The 15,308-nt window shown below is 38.2% G+C and overlaps 1 protein-coding gene across 7 annotated transcripts in view; it reads left to right on the top strand.

The window, feature by feature from the left end:
- Positions 1 to 11,028, top strand: part of LOC145992157 (uncharacterized) — a 51,704-nt gene extending 40,676 nt beyond the window's left edge. For 5 of the 7 annotated variants that reach the window (XM_083128432.1, XM_083128431.1, XM_083128430.1 and 2 more), the window contains 3 exons: positions 1,155 to 1,609; positions 4,953 to 5,110; positions 9,616 to 11,028. In XM_083128432.1, coding sequence (XP_082984558.1) covers positions 1,155 to 1,609; positions 4,953 to 5,110; positions 9,616 to 10,119 — 1,117 coding nt within the window. In that variant the 3' untranslated portion in view covers positions 10,120 to 11,028. The remainder of the gene's footprint in view (positions 1 to 1,154; positions 1,610 to 4,952; positions 5,111 to 9,615) is intronic. The other 2 variants (XM_083128433.1, XM_083128436.1) reach the window with 2 other exon arrangements.
- Positions 11,029 to 15,308: the final 4,280 nt, after the last annotated feature.

The following is a 15,308-nucleotide window of genomic DNA, read 5'->3' as shown; positions in this document are numbered from 1 at the left end:
TTTATTCTCAGTAAGACGGAAATTTCTTCCTTTATTTTTTTCGCTCACAAGAAAACAATGCAATACTGTAAGTGGAACACGCCTCTGTTGCCACTCGCTTAGCGGTAACATTGTCGATATGAAAGAATGCGCTACAATACTCATAGCTGTTACGATTCTGTTTCTTTCTTTCATCTCTTACCCTCTTTCTCCACCTTTCATTGTCTATTTCTCCTCTGTTCTTTCGTCTTTTTTCTTCACTTTTATCTCAATCTTTCTTAACCTCTCTTATTCCATATTTCAATGTTTCTCTTTCCCTCTATGCTACGATGCCAGGGGTCCTGGGTTCGAATCCTGGCATGGATATTTGTAAGTGTCCATTTTACTTCGCTTTTTGTGCCACTTTTGGCTAATTTTCGAAGATGGGGATGAGTGATGATATGATTAAATTGATGAATGTATCGCATTTTTATTCATGTACGTACATGCATTAGTACTCTACATTATAAGTAATGCAAAATGTAAATTTGTCTTTCCATTTTTTCCTGCAGCGCTCTATGCTGTATTCAAAGTCAACCCTGTATAAGAAGGAAAACTGTTAAGACGGAAAATTTTGCTCGGAACCATCATGTTCCGGGATAGACAGGTTTTACTGTACTACATACCTCAATTTTAGAAAGGGTTCCCACGCTTTTTCATTTCATGGCATCCTTAGTGTTTCAAGATTTTTCCGCGGTGCCCAAGTCAGAATGTAGACCTTCAAATTCAGAAACATTTATGTGTAAAAAGTGCTAAATAAGCACATATTTGGAACAACCATATAATTTTAGTGAAAATATTAGAACATTTCGCGGCACCACTGTAAGACAGTCACAGTGCACCAGGATGCAGTGGTGCACACTTTGGTAACCACTGTATTAAAGTGATTAGATCCTTCGAGCATGTTCAACGGGATGCCTACATTCTAGCCATGTTACCCTTACGAAAAAAAAAAAATGAGCGGCACAGCCAGCATATGTCGCTCTGATCCCAAACTTTGTGTGGGATGTTTTAGGTCAATTGGCAATCAACTGGGGGTGACGTGCTTCACTCAAAAGAAAAAGTAATTTTTGTAAATTTTGGACGAGGCTAAAGCTACATGCTTTTACTAATGAGTACACTCTTTTTAAAAACAGGAGACCAAGACGTAAACTTAACTCAACTGAAGCAAGGACAAGTTTAAGACTGAAAGAAAAAGCATTCAGAAACCAACCGGCAGAGGTCAATTTGTCAAGTTTAACCCCTAAGTGCGAAATCAAAGAAGATCCTGAAGAGATGCCACCTGAAAACAATGGACTGCAAGCCAACCAGCAAGATCAAGGCAATGAAAACAATGGACTGCAAGCCAACCAGCAAGATCAAGGCAATCAGAGTCAAAGCAAAGGCGCATCCAAGCAGTCTGGCATCGAAGTACGGTACAGAGAGCTTCAGCAAAGCTTCTCTCAGATGAGGGCCGTCGTGCAGAAGGTGACTGACGAGAACAGTAAACTGTACCAGGACTTGCAGAAGGCGAGCAGGGAGGCTGAGTACTACAGAGCTCTCAACACAGGACTGCAGGAGCTGTTGCTCAGGAATTATGGGATAAGAACAGGTGAGTCTCGTTTTAAGTGGCCGCGGTGGCTCAGTCGGTAAAGTGTCTGACTATCATGCTAAAGGTCCCGGGTTCGATCCCCGGCCGGTTTAAATCCGGGAACTTTTCTAACGATGGAAGTGGCCCTGGTGCCCACCCAGCGTCGAATAACATGGGTACCTGGGGGAAACCCTGGGGGGTAAAGGCAGTCAGGGGCGTGATGCTGATCACATCACCCTCACTCACGACCGGATCAAGAAAGTGTGGGGCGTTACCCCCACACCCCCTATACGCCTTCATGGCGTGGTGCTATGCACAGGGGAGCACTTTACTTTTTACCTTTTGAGTCTTATTTTAAGTGACCACTGGAATCCTTCTATTGGCTTAAAAATTAAGGTAACAGTTTGATATGGGGAAAATGCATTTCTTCAATTTTACAGAAGAAAGTACTTACGGCAATGATTTGCTGTTGCATTTTGAAAGTCCGTGGAGGTATTTTCTTTCATCGTTTAATCTATTGGACTGGGAAATCATGTATATATGCACAATTGCCGTAGCTTTTATCTGCTTCCTGTACTGAACCTGATGTTCCTTGTGTTTGATGACGTAACCCCCTGTTAGTGTTTCCAACCATGCCGTTGTTTTACAAGAAGATGACGTGTCCAGGATGCATCGCGAAATTGTTCCCGGATCTTGAAGATCTACGCGATTTTTTAATTGAACATAAAATCATGAAGAAAGAAATGGAATGTCCTAAATGTGGCAGTGTATGTAAGCTATACATTGGACCAAATGGGAAGTCGATATATCTCTGTACAAAGAGTGTCCAGGGATGTGTTAAATGAAGGTACAAAAGATTTCCGTGTGGATTTAAACATTCTGCAAGAAAGGGTACATTTATAGGAGAAAGTAAACTCACTGTACCAAATATCATAAAGTTTTGTAAGATATGGCTGTTGTTGCCGTACCCAAGAGCAGATCTCTTAGAATTCGAACTGAACATGAGTCAATCAACAATAGTGGACTGATCAAACCACAGTAGACAAGTGTGTGAGGAATGGGTAATTGCAAATTCTAGACCAATAGGAGGTCAGGGAGTAAGTAATTGTAGAAGTAGATGAAGCGAAGTTTGGAAAAACAAAGACGTGTGTAACTAGAAGGGCACGTCCAGTTGAGGGGCAGTGGGTGTTCAGAGGAATTGAAAGGGGGAAACCGTAAACGTTTCTTCGTGGTTCCTGTAGAAAATCATAACGAATAAACTCTGCTGCAAGTAATATGACTATTCATCCTTCCTGGAACAACTATAATATCAGATTGCTGCAAAGCATATATCAACTTACAGGGAGCAGGATACACACAGCTCAGAGTTAAACATAGTGTGGAGTTTGTCGACACACCTGCAAGTGGACATATTCATCAGCAGAACTTGCAAAGAATGATGGACGACGAAATTCCAATCCACTCACAAAACATAGAGAGAGCTTGGCGTAATGTCCGGCATTCCATTCCAATTTTTGGATGCAAGAAATATCACTTCACAGGCTACTTATCAGAGTACCTCTTCAAGAGCAATTTTCCACTGCAGAGAAATGTGCATGAATTTTTTAAACAAGCCACTACAGCTGGCAGCCGACGAGAAGAGTGACGTACTGCCAGGCGACTCCACTCTTTCGCGTGGGGGAGGTGCTCTTCCGCCAGAACTCTTCTCGTCAGCTTGACAATGACCCGCCAAGAAGAAAACAAGACTTCCTTCTCCCCGACCACCCCTAAATTCTGCAAATGAACCTGACCCTCCCTTTCCCTCTGTGCCCCGTCTCCCTTCATTCAGCGATCTTCTCGTCGGCTGCCGGCTGTACCATGCAGTACATTTAAATACAAATTTGAAATACTTTGAAAGATGCATGCTACGAAGAAGTACTGAACTTTGAAAAATGCATAATGTAGTTAAAGTGAAACAGCCCTTATTGTGTCAAACATTGATAGATGTAGAATGAAATGAAAAAAGAAACAGAATATATGTTAACCAGTCATAAAATATTTTTAATTTTAACTTTGCCTAACCTAACTGAACCTAACCTAACCTCCCGTGAATGGTTTTTGGGGCTATGCGTGAATGGTTTTGTTTTTAATTTTTTAACTGTTTGCCTAAAAGGTTGGAAACACTGCATACCCACTGATGATCCACGACGTGCCAAGCTGTGCCCGCCATATTGTGCCTTACGAAAGTGAAAAAAGGAAGAACAATAAATACTCGTAATGTGAAAAATTGAAATTATTTTCGTGAAAAAAGCAAAATCCCACCTCAAAGAATGTTTGGCAATTCATAATAGGTAAGTACCAATGTCAAACAAGACGAAATGAACGAGTGAAAGGTGTTTTCCCCATTCGAAACTGGTACCAAAATGGTAAAATGCAGGAAAATGTAATTTTGACCATCAATATTTAGTAGTGTACAGTATTGGCCAAAGGACTGATTAGTTGAAAAATGAAACGGATAAACTCACTTTATGTAGAGAAATTTGACAGATTTAATGTTTTGTGATACACACTGTAAGTACTTCGTATGACCACCTTTGGTTCTATTCGAGGCCATTTTAATCACTGCTTCTGTAAAATTTCTTTATCACTCTTATTTCGAAACTACAAAGGACGTGGTATATGAAATTACGTTTATCTGCAGATAAAAATAAAGAACACCCTTTCAACAATCAGAATTAATATTATTTTCTTTATAACAAAAAATAGCATAAATAACATGGTAAACAATGTACGTATTGTTCCAGGCATTTTTGTGAATGTGCAAGGAATCCTATTCTTTGCACCACCTATTCTTGGGACACAGTAAAGAAAAGATTGTGGGAAACAAGATTATATCGAAGCAGACAAACAGTTTAATCCCATAAAAAGTTATAACAATCGTCAAGTTTATTTAGTTAGAACACTTTCAAAACAATGAAGTGTGCTTCTTATTTAGAAAGTCCAATAATTTGGCCAATACTGTATAATGTGGGGAAATGTAACATGAGGGAGCATAAAATCATGTACTTTCTTCCTGGTGACACCAATTACGAAGCTGCAGATGGTCAAATCTCTCGGTAACTACAATGAACCTCGATTTTACGATTTCAAGGGGATCAAGCTGACAAAACTGAAAATGTAAAATGAGGGTTCCACTGTATATTCCGTAGCATAATATTTTGCTGATCAAACAAGTTAGATTGCAAAGTAGTGGAGTGATTATCTTGCACACTTACTGCTCAGATAATTGACACACTACAGTGTGTAATATTTCTGAACCTCCGGTATCAATCAACCTGGAATTCTTCTTAAAATGGATATTTAAACTATTGACTTTTATCTGCAGCCACAAGATGCACTATTTCTGGACAGCCTATCATAACTGCAATCACTCCCAACCCTGGTGCCTTCCAGACGAACAATGGACAAGCCATCATAAGGACAATTCCAGCAAGTTCAGGAACTTCATTTGTAACCGGTCAAGGTGCTTCAGTTCTTCAGCAAGTAAGTATAAGATGAGAATTACTGAAATTGGTGCACAGTTCTGGAATCTTGTTGTTATTTCAGATTTATAAAGCTATAATGGAGCAACTCAGGAGTAGAACTCGATAACCCACACTCCATTCAAATTTGATATGACATTAGGTATTATTGCTGCATGGTCTCCTGTTGCTTATGCATTAGTGAACAATGAATATACATTATCGGTACAATATAAAAAGAAAAAATATTTTATAAAATACCTGAAAGTACTTACGTTGGTGAGTATATGATTTCCGGAAAATATATAATATGTAATAAAGAATATATAGGTCAAACTGGCCGGAGCATGACAATTAGGTGGGGGAGCATGACGAAGATATAAAAGAAGGAACCCCAAGAACTGGACTATCAGAACACGTGAAAGAGGAAGAACATGAAATTCAGAAGCGAGAAATAATGAGAGATGATCATAAACCATTAAGTAGAAATGTATACGAAGCAGCGTATATCTGTAAAGGGAGGGATAATAAACTAAACAGAGAGGACGGGAACATTGATGAAAAGTGGATTAAAATGTTCAAAAGGTGGGATACAACAAAGGAAAAAATCTGCTTCCAGGTCAACCCGGCTGTGATCAACGCATCTCGCGAAATAATAGAATTTGAGCTAGATATGACGTAACCCAATGGAAGTAGGGGGAAAGGGAGTAAGAGATAAATACACCGCACAACTTCCGCCATTCCATGAGAGGCATCCTTAGACAGCTGTACTGCATTCACTGAGTCACTTCTGGAAAAGTGTTCGACTGTTTTTACGAATTTTTCATCAGGATTCTAACGTAATGGTAGGAATAAGCCACATACACATGTTCAGCTGCCTTAAATCACATTTTAACCTTTTATCCATTTTGACCATACCTCTTGATCCATGTCTTGTTTGATGCAGCCAATGGCATAATTAAATTGGCATAGCCTATCTACCTGGTGAAGGGAGTAGTTACATCCCGAAACGTAGTTTTACGGAAATCATTTTTATATTGTACTGATAATTCATACTATGTAAGTCACACCTGCATCAATATGAATAATGTATATACAGTAGCGGTAATTGGCAAAAACATACAGCAACATCTGGCTAATACATGAGCCACTATGCAATGGATGAACTTTCACTTGCATCTTTTTCGGTTTCATGCTTTTGTGGGTTATCAAGTTTTACTCCCAAACCGCTCAATACATATTAAGCAGTTTTGTACAATTTTAAAATACCATTTCAGTCACTTGGTTACATACAATTAAGGAGGTGAATGGGTCATTATGAAACAAATGCAATTTTATATCAGTATCAATTAAAATTTCACATAGGTCCCATCCCTAGCACTTGTACGAGAAATGTAAAAAAAATCTGCATTTTCACCATAACTTTCTTTAGGTTGGCAACACTGCCTTCAGTGCTCGCATGCTGAAAGGTGGTACTCTTGTGGTTACGTGGCAGAGGTTTCATATTAATCGCTCAATTTTTATTTATTTTATAGCAGAGTAAATATGGCCACTCTGCTGGCAGTGTGCACCAAGGATAAAGGAAGGCCAGAGATCAGTGATCCAATTTCTCTGGGCTGAAATTCATCACAGGCTTTCAGTACAATACGGGGACAGCGCTCTACCATGTAGAAGTGTCTATGAGTGGATTGAGAAGTTTACAAATGGCCAGACAAGCGTGAAGCATGAAGCAGGATCAAGACATCCATCACCGACGTGAAGCCCCCTGTATGCAAAAATCATCCAAGACAAGCTTCAAATCACTGATTTCTGTTTTCCCTTGGTGCACACTGCCATGTTTACGCTGTAACAAAAGAAATAATTTTTGACTTGCCTTAGTAATTTGACGTATGAGATAATGCAATCCATTCTACGTATTAAAAATATTATTATTGATTCACACTTTTCGAATGCATCAATGTTTTGCTAACTCCCCAGGATATTTGGACTTCAAATTGCATTCCTTGTAATAAAACTAGGGCTGAGCCAATACCACTTTTGAGCCGATTCTGATACCGATGTCGATACTCTTACCGATTCCCACCGATACCGATACTTTGAGAATTGCAATAATCAAAATTTGTTCAAAATATTGATCAATAATGGTGTGTAAATATTTTTCTCTATTTATATGCATCAGTTTACCAAGATATTTGCTTTAGAATGTTCAAGAAAAACATCAGAATATGTTAATAAAAAAAATACAGTTTTCATGCAAAATAAAATGAAAGTTTGAATTTTGCATAATTTCAAGGACAATTAGACCCCTTGAAAGACCAAAATGCAGGAAAAATATTGGCTGGTATCAGTAGATGAATTTCAACCGATACTTTCCAATACCGATTCATCGGCTCAGCCCTAAATAAAACATTTCATGATTCTGCAAAGTATCTACTGGTATAGGTAAATAAGTGCATTATGATACAGATACCACAGTACAAATTTAATGTGCTCCAGGTAAACAACAAATCCAATATAAAGTACTATGGAATGTGATTCCAATATTTTGGCTGGCTAAAGACCTTATATAATGTGGGAAAATTTTTACAACACGTTGCTTTAGTTACTAGACACAGGTAAAATGCAGTTGGATGCAAACAAGTGCAATTTTACTCATGGTGCATTATAATATTTATGCATCCTGTTCTACATTACAGCTTAACCAAGATAAGAATGCCTCTGGCAAACTCATGAACCAAAAAGCACAGTCGTTTGTTTTCTCCTCTTGCTTCCCCTTGTTTTGTGCCTTTGGACAATGCTGCACAATTTCTTAACACAGAAACATGGGAACAATGCAAGCAGCTGATTGCATTCCCCATACTCCCTCTGCTTGCTTACAGTCGAAAATTCGACTATGGTGCCACAGGGGCATTCTTGTATTGGTCAATCTATATATGGGACTATGTATATTTGAGGTTCCACCGTATTAACATTATAGAGTACAGTGGAACCTCAATTTTAAGTTTTTCAGGAAACCAATATGAAAAAAATATGGGAAAATAATATTACACACACCTTCATTAGCACCATGAAGATTGAATGTATGTGGGAAAACAAAGCCTGGGAATGTAAAATTGGTATACAAGGCACATGTCAAAAAAAGGGCCGATAATTTTTTACTTGGGACTGGCAACGCTGATGAAGCTGTGCGTGCACGGAAGCATGCTTTAGTATTCTGTACCTGCAACAGAGGTATATTTCTCAGTGTGGAGGTACGAGTAGGAGGAAGTTGAAATGGCTGCTGTAATAGAAAATCCCGCCAAATGCAAGGTGAGGTTGGTGATTAGATTTCTCAATGCAAAAGGACCGAGTGCAGCTGACATTCATTGGGAATTGTGTGCCATTTACGGACCAACAGTAATGAGTGAAGGAAAGGTAAGACAATGGTGCCATGCTTTCGGGAAGGACGTTCAAATGTTCATGATGATGAGCGGAGCGGCAGGCCTAGTGTTCGGACGGACGACCTTGTGCAACATGTTAATGAGAAAGTGCGATCCAATCCCAGTTTCACCATTACTGATCTAGGCAAGGAGTTTCCTGAAGTGTCTGATAAAACATTGCACCGATTTGTAATGGACAATCTGGGTTATCGCAAACTGTGTGCGAGGTGGGTGCCAAAAATGTTGACAAACACTCACAAAGATGAAAGAATGAAATCAGCACGTGATTTTTTGCCCCACTGGGAGGATGGGGATGACTTGTTTTCTCAGTGACTGGAGATGAAACCTGGATATCGTACGTTACTGGTGAGTCGAAGCAGCAATCCATGCAATGGTGTTACTCCGGTTCACCGAAACCGAAGAAATTCAAGCAATCACCATCACATCGCAAAATCATGGCTGCCATGTTTTTGGACCAAAAGGGTGTAATCCTCGTGGAATTCCTGGAACCGGGACGAACCATCACAGCAGATGTGTATTTTCGAACACTGTCTAATCTGCGACGTGTCATCCAAAACGGCAAAGAGGAATGTTACGGTCTGGAATTCTGCTTATTCATAACAACGCCTGCCCACACATAGCTGACCGTACTGTTGCAACAATTCAAAAATTCCGATGGGAACGTTTTAATCACCCACCATACAGTCCTGATCTTGCACCAAGTGATTACTTTCTGTTCATCTCAAAAAGTGGCTTGCTTCGCAACGTTTCAATGATAGTGAAGTTCTCAAGACATCAGTTCTCGACTGGCTGAGATCCCAGGTGGCAGATTTCTACGCAGAGGGTCTACATAAACTTGTTCCACGGTACCAAAAATGCTTGGAGTGTCATGGTGACTATGTAGAAAAATATGCAGGGTATGCACTTGTATAGCATCAAAATAAAAATTTTCTCGCTTGATTTTATTCTGTAATAACCAATCGGCCCTTTTTTTTTTCTTTTACATGCCCCTTGTATGCCACCATTCTGTAGTGTAAAATGTTCAAGAAGTACAACAATTGATTATAAACATTAGGATAGTATCATAAATTGTCTATTTCTTTTTCAGACAATGCCTGTAAATAACCCCGTAACTTTAGTCACAAATCCTTCAGTGTATGGTGGCCAATTAAATCAAAGTATAATTCTCGCACCTCTGAATCAGTTGCAAATGGTGAAGTTGGCCCCACAACAAACGCAAGCAAAGGCCGACTCTAACCCGAAGCCGGCAGTTGTTGATGACATTAGCAACAAACCAACTGCCGAGGCACTCAGTGCAAAGGATGATGAGAGTAGCACGACCTTGACAGCAAGCAGACCCAACTCTCCGATGATGGAGAGTCAGGACATGTTCATTAAAGTGGAATGTGACAGTGTGAACGGGGATCAGTTAGAAGAGTGTAACGACTTTATGTGGGAAACTGACGAGCCACCGACAAAGAGAGGGAAGACTGACAACGAAAATGCTCCAGATAGCGATGATGGGGACGATAAGGAAGATGACACATTGCTCAGAACTCGTGATAGTAGTGTAGACGATGACGCATCTGGTTCAAACAGTACAAATGTGTGATGGATCCGACTGAAATCTGTCCTTGCAAGTTGAGTTTGTGAGCGATTTTGTTGTTTTTGTCATTAACTTTTCTCAATTTACCAGTGATATCATATACAGTGTTCAGGAACCACATAATTTTTCAGAAGAACATTGGAAATAAACATAAAAATCATACACCACAAACATTGAATGGAAGTGTGCAAGGTATGATTTTTGTAAGAATCCAGTGCAAGTGGGGTGTTTTGGGACAGATTTCAGTAAATTATAATTGAACTTTTAAAGAACTTTTACTTTCTTCTGACAGTTTGACTGTGCCAGTCCATGTATTTACTTAAGATGATTTTGTTTCTGTTTAGAAGCTTTAAAAGCTGTCCATTGTCATATGTATTTCTTAAAAATATAATACACTGCCATATATATGTAATAAGTGTATTACTTTGATTTCTAAATTGGAATTATGCACTCAAGTTGCATTATCTATTACATACAAACAAACAAGTTAAAAGCAACTTTCAATTTTTGGTGAAAATATAATTTTACATTCCTGGATGATTATATTTTACGTTCAATCTGAATGGTTCCAGTAGAGCAAAATGTTACAAAGTCACCTTTGTTTAGTTCATAAACTTTTTAATACAAAATGAAAATATAATATAGTACAATAATGAAAACATTCTTACCTTCATAGAAATTATAGCTTTGTATTCAATATGTCACGACTGGTTTGGGGGACTGTGAGATGCCTGATATTTTTTTTTCTTTATAGATCCTTGTTTGACTTTTAAAATACTAATTTATCGATAAACTGTAATTACATTGGTCAGTCAAATCAGTAATTTGAACCCTTTGACTAGTTTCCGCCCCTGTAAAAGTAATGTGTAATTGAGTGCGCAATTCTACAATTTTGTTACTAATTTCATGAATATAAATGTGTAATTCATGGACTTGTGTTTCAATGCAAAACCCATTGAAATCGCTTGTTTGAATGTTAATTAAGGAGTTAAGAATGGAAAGTATACCATTGAACATTGTATGTTAGTGGTAAATTCTGTATAATACTTGCAGTGTTGTCTAAAATTTCTTATTGAACCACTTCTGGTGTTTATCAAGATTGACTGTCGGGTGAGGCACATCCAGCTGCTAACATGTCACAAAAATGGGTTTATAACTGCCCTTAACTAGGGATGGTCAAATCCGGATATTTGGATTATCCTAAATGTCTGGGTATCTGAATGTGTGCAGGTTTATTATTTATCCATTTAACGGGCTATCCACAAATTCTTTTATTCGTCATTTTACTATGTTTTCATCATCAAATCAGATATCCCAAATGGATATTGTACAATTTGAAATCCAGATATCCTTTATCCAGATTTTGTGGCCATTCCTACCCTAAACCTACCCCTCCCCCAACCAAACAGCATGAGCAATTATTAGGATTATGATTGTGAAAATAATGCATGTAAGTTAATTAGAAGGGTTAAGTTTGGTGCTATCAGCATGTTTGGAAAACTGTTAGCAGCTGGATGTACCCTTCTTTAACAGAGGATACAGCATCTGGGACAGAGATCTGACCCAGTTGATGGAGTCTTCAAAATTAATCTTGGAAAAAAACTAATTTGCAACATGGAAACACAAAACTTTACTTATGCAATATTAAAAACTCATTTACCTCATCCATCATGAATACATTAGGCACCTGTTCATAAGCGTTGCTCATTTTTCATGTGATCCAATATGGCTCCATGCTTAAGGAGGCTGCCTTAAAGATTACAAATCACAAACATACAAAGAATGTTCATTGGCTGTTATATTTTACACTAGAACAAGATGCATTTTCACAGCACAGAAGCATAATTTACTAATTCATGGCACAACACAAAATCATTATAATCATTCCAAAAACACATTTGGACATTAGCGGAAATATCAAAGGTTGTCAAGTGAATACAATTCAAAACAATATTCTTTACAGTTATGAGCAAATACTTCTCTGCAAAATGATGACTTTTCATTGTAGTAATGAACTTTTTGCACTTGCAAGCAAAAGTACGTACTTACATATATCTACACTATTCAGAGGTAAATGCTGAGAACAGCCTGTCAATGTCATGTGTGTAAATGCTTCAACACTTTTAGTGGGTATGAAGGATATATCCATCATGCCCACTTGTTATCTGCAGTGGGTTGGATGGATATATCAATCTTCAACATTCTCTGGCTTGTATCCGCTGCCTCCTGAGTTAGTTTGCATTTCTGCCAGGAGATATCCAGAGTATTTAACTTGGCATAATTACCATGAGATTGAGACACTACTTCCACGTTGGCACTCTGCTAGCTGTGTTTATCTTACACTTTGAGCTGAGGTGTATGTGCTAATTGACGAGCTGCATGAATGCTTTTCCTGATTGATTTATTGAATTAAGTTATTTTAGGTCACTTTTCTCCCATTTTGGCTGATCGTAATGATGAGTTATGATGAAATTGATGAAGGGACCTAAAAAAGTACACCCATTTCCAGGCTGGGATTCGAACCTGGGACCCCTAGCTTCTTGCATTTTTCCATGACGACACTGAAGCAGCACTTCTGTACTTCAAGTACAGAAGATGCATTTTTGGAGACTGGTAAAACCTTGCAATTTTCAAAATTATCCACTAAGGTAGAGATTTGTCATGTGCGAATTACCTACTTAAGGGTGAGTTGACAGGAATCTCCAGGTTTGTTTTTAATGTTGCTTCAGCTTCTATTTTTGTTTTCCAATCATTGCGTATTCTTGAAGTAGTTGACTGAAGTTCCAAGATTTAAGTCCTAGCCTGGGCAAGGGCGTGTCCTTTGTGAGTATCCCTTCATCACTCATCCTCATGATCACCCAAACATGGAAGAGAAGTGGTGTAAAATAACACATACAATTGAAGCTCTTGACAATCACAAAGCCTGTGACAACCCCATTTTGTCACAAGCCGGAAGTGTACCAACTGTGGTATCACTCAACATTGGTAGGACAAGATGTCTCATGTCCAACTTGTGAAAATGCAAGTACCTGAAGATGACAGTTGCATTAAATTGAAAACCTGTGATAGTGTCGATTTATGTAAGTTACATGATCAAGTACTTTATTTTTTTCAGTAAACAATACATTTTCATACTTAATAGAGTGAGTGTATGACCCAACATGTTCATTATTGTGTAACACTTATAAGAATATATGGCATCACACCAATGATAAACATTGAATGAGTAAGCACAATCGAAAGGCAGGAAATAGTATTTGTTTGAAAATACATCTCAATATTAGTTACAGAGTAAACACACAACAGAATGTTAAACTACAAAGCTAAGTATGATTATTTTTACATTCAGTGTGTACTTAATTTCATCACTAGTGTTGTGTGTATAAATGTTTAGTAGTTTAACAATGCACAAATGGACAGAAAAAACAGTGGTACGTATGCATGCAATATGAGCGCACAGTTTTCACAAAATTGCACAAAAATATAAGCTATTATTGGATATAAATTGACATTTTTGTATTGATCTTATGCTAAAAGCCTCACTAGGGGTAGAAACTTATGCTTACTCCAGATGAATGAATTAACAACATTATATGTGAAAGTAAATTCAAATGCTTTTACCATATTAATTCACAAACGTTAGAAAAAATATGTATGGGGAGCATAATCACACAAAAATATTAAAAAGTATCTCAAATGCAAATAAAAAGTTTCACAGCCACAATAAATTCAAATTATATTGAAATTCATACAAACTTATACTTTTTCAGCGAAAAATGTCTACGTAGTACATCTCCTGTGTGTGCCTAATCTACAATAAACTTATACTTTGTACTTAGAAATTATACTCACAAATACGGGAAACATTGAATCAACTCTTTTAAAAATATTCATACAATTTTTCAAAACCTTTCATCACTCTTATCTTCAGGCACTCGGCAGAAAAAAATACAATGTAAAAGAGGATGCTGGATTATCATCTGTGTCATCATTAGGCTTGCTTCAACACAAAAGCAATAACACAAGAAACCTATCGGACTTCAAGGTCGCAATCGCCCAATGGTGTTGGCAGTGTTCAAAGCCCCACACGACGTGTACCATGCATGCACAATATTGGCTGCTAATTGCAACAGGAGGTGCAACAAGAGGTATCCGAACGTGTGGCTACGAGACATAGTCGAATGGTAAAGTTGAAGCATAAAGCACAACAGTGCTATAGTACTAGTAGCATTGACATCAAAACAAAGCATTGTTGGCTAAAAAGCAAACATAAGAGTGGGTACTTACCTGATTATCCTGAACACTTTACAACTCCCAAGGAGTTTACCTTTGATCTTGCTGGTGGAAAATTTGTGATCACTGTGGCATGTCATTTGATAACCCTTGCTCATGGTGCAACTTAAAGGTGTGTTTTGAACATTTTGTGAACAATCCATAGAAGGTTCCTCTCTACACCTCCAGTACATTTACTTCCCGTTGTTCTTCTATGCACATGGTGAGTCATTAGTAGCTACGATTGTGCTGTCGTCATGTTTCGTGCTGACACTTTCGAATGGTCGTACATAGGCAGTGCACTTGCGACCTCAAAGGTCAAATAGGTCCCATGCGAGACTAACAAGTGTATGCTATGCTTGGTAGTTTGTCTGCGACAGGTTAAAACCAAGGGATTCAGCAGTGCAATACACAAATGAGGCGCACTTCAACTTACAGATAAGAGTGATGATGCTTCTATAAAAACTTTACCAGCATTCACCTGGCTGATAACTTCAATTCAACTTTGCACGTAATACATATAAGACGGAAGCATTTATTTTGTAGACTAGAACCATAACTAATACTAACACTAGGCATAATTTTCTAACTAAAACATCTACCGTATTTGTATTTCTAAATAGAATCATGGACAATTTACTCAAGCTATTACCGTATTTCCTCAAATTGAAGATGCCGTCCAATGTAAGCCGCAATACATATTGCTTCAGCTTTCGACAAGAAAATTTACTTCCAATCTGACATGCCCAGATTTACACACCGGTAATACTGGTGCTTTATTAGAACAATACTGTATACTACAAGGAACAGTCGGACAAAAAGTTTCGCGCATGTGTATTTCTGGAAATTTTGGGCCGGTAATATGTTGTTGATCATCCTTATGTTGTCTACCACGCGACCTTTTCCTTGCAGAGGGTGCTAGC

The sequence above is a fragment of the Lepisma saccharinum genome, chromosome 9 (genome assembly GCF_977018435.1).
Source record: "Lepisma saccharinum chromosome 9, izLepSacc3.1, whole genome shotgun sequence".
Taxonomy (NCBI): domain Eukaryota; kingdom Metazoa; phylum Arthropoda; class Insecta; order Zygentoma; family Lepismatidae; genus Lepisma; species Lepisma saccharinum.
The sequence above is the reverse complement of the archived record's forward strand: the minus strand, read 5'-3'. Positions and strand labels throughout refer to the sequence as shown.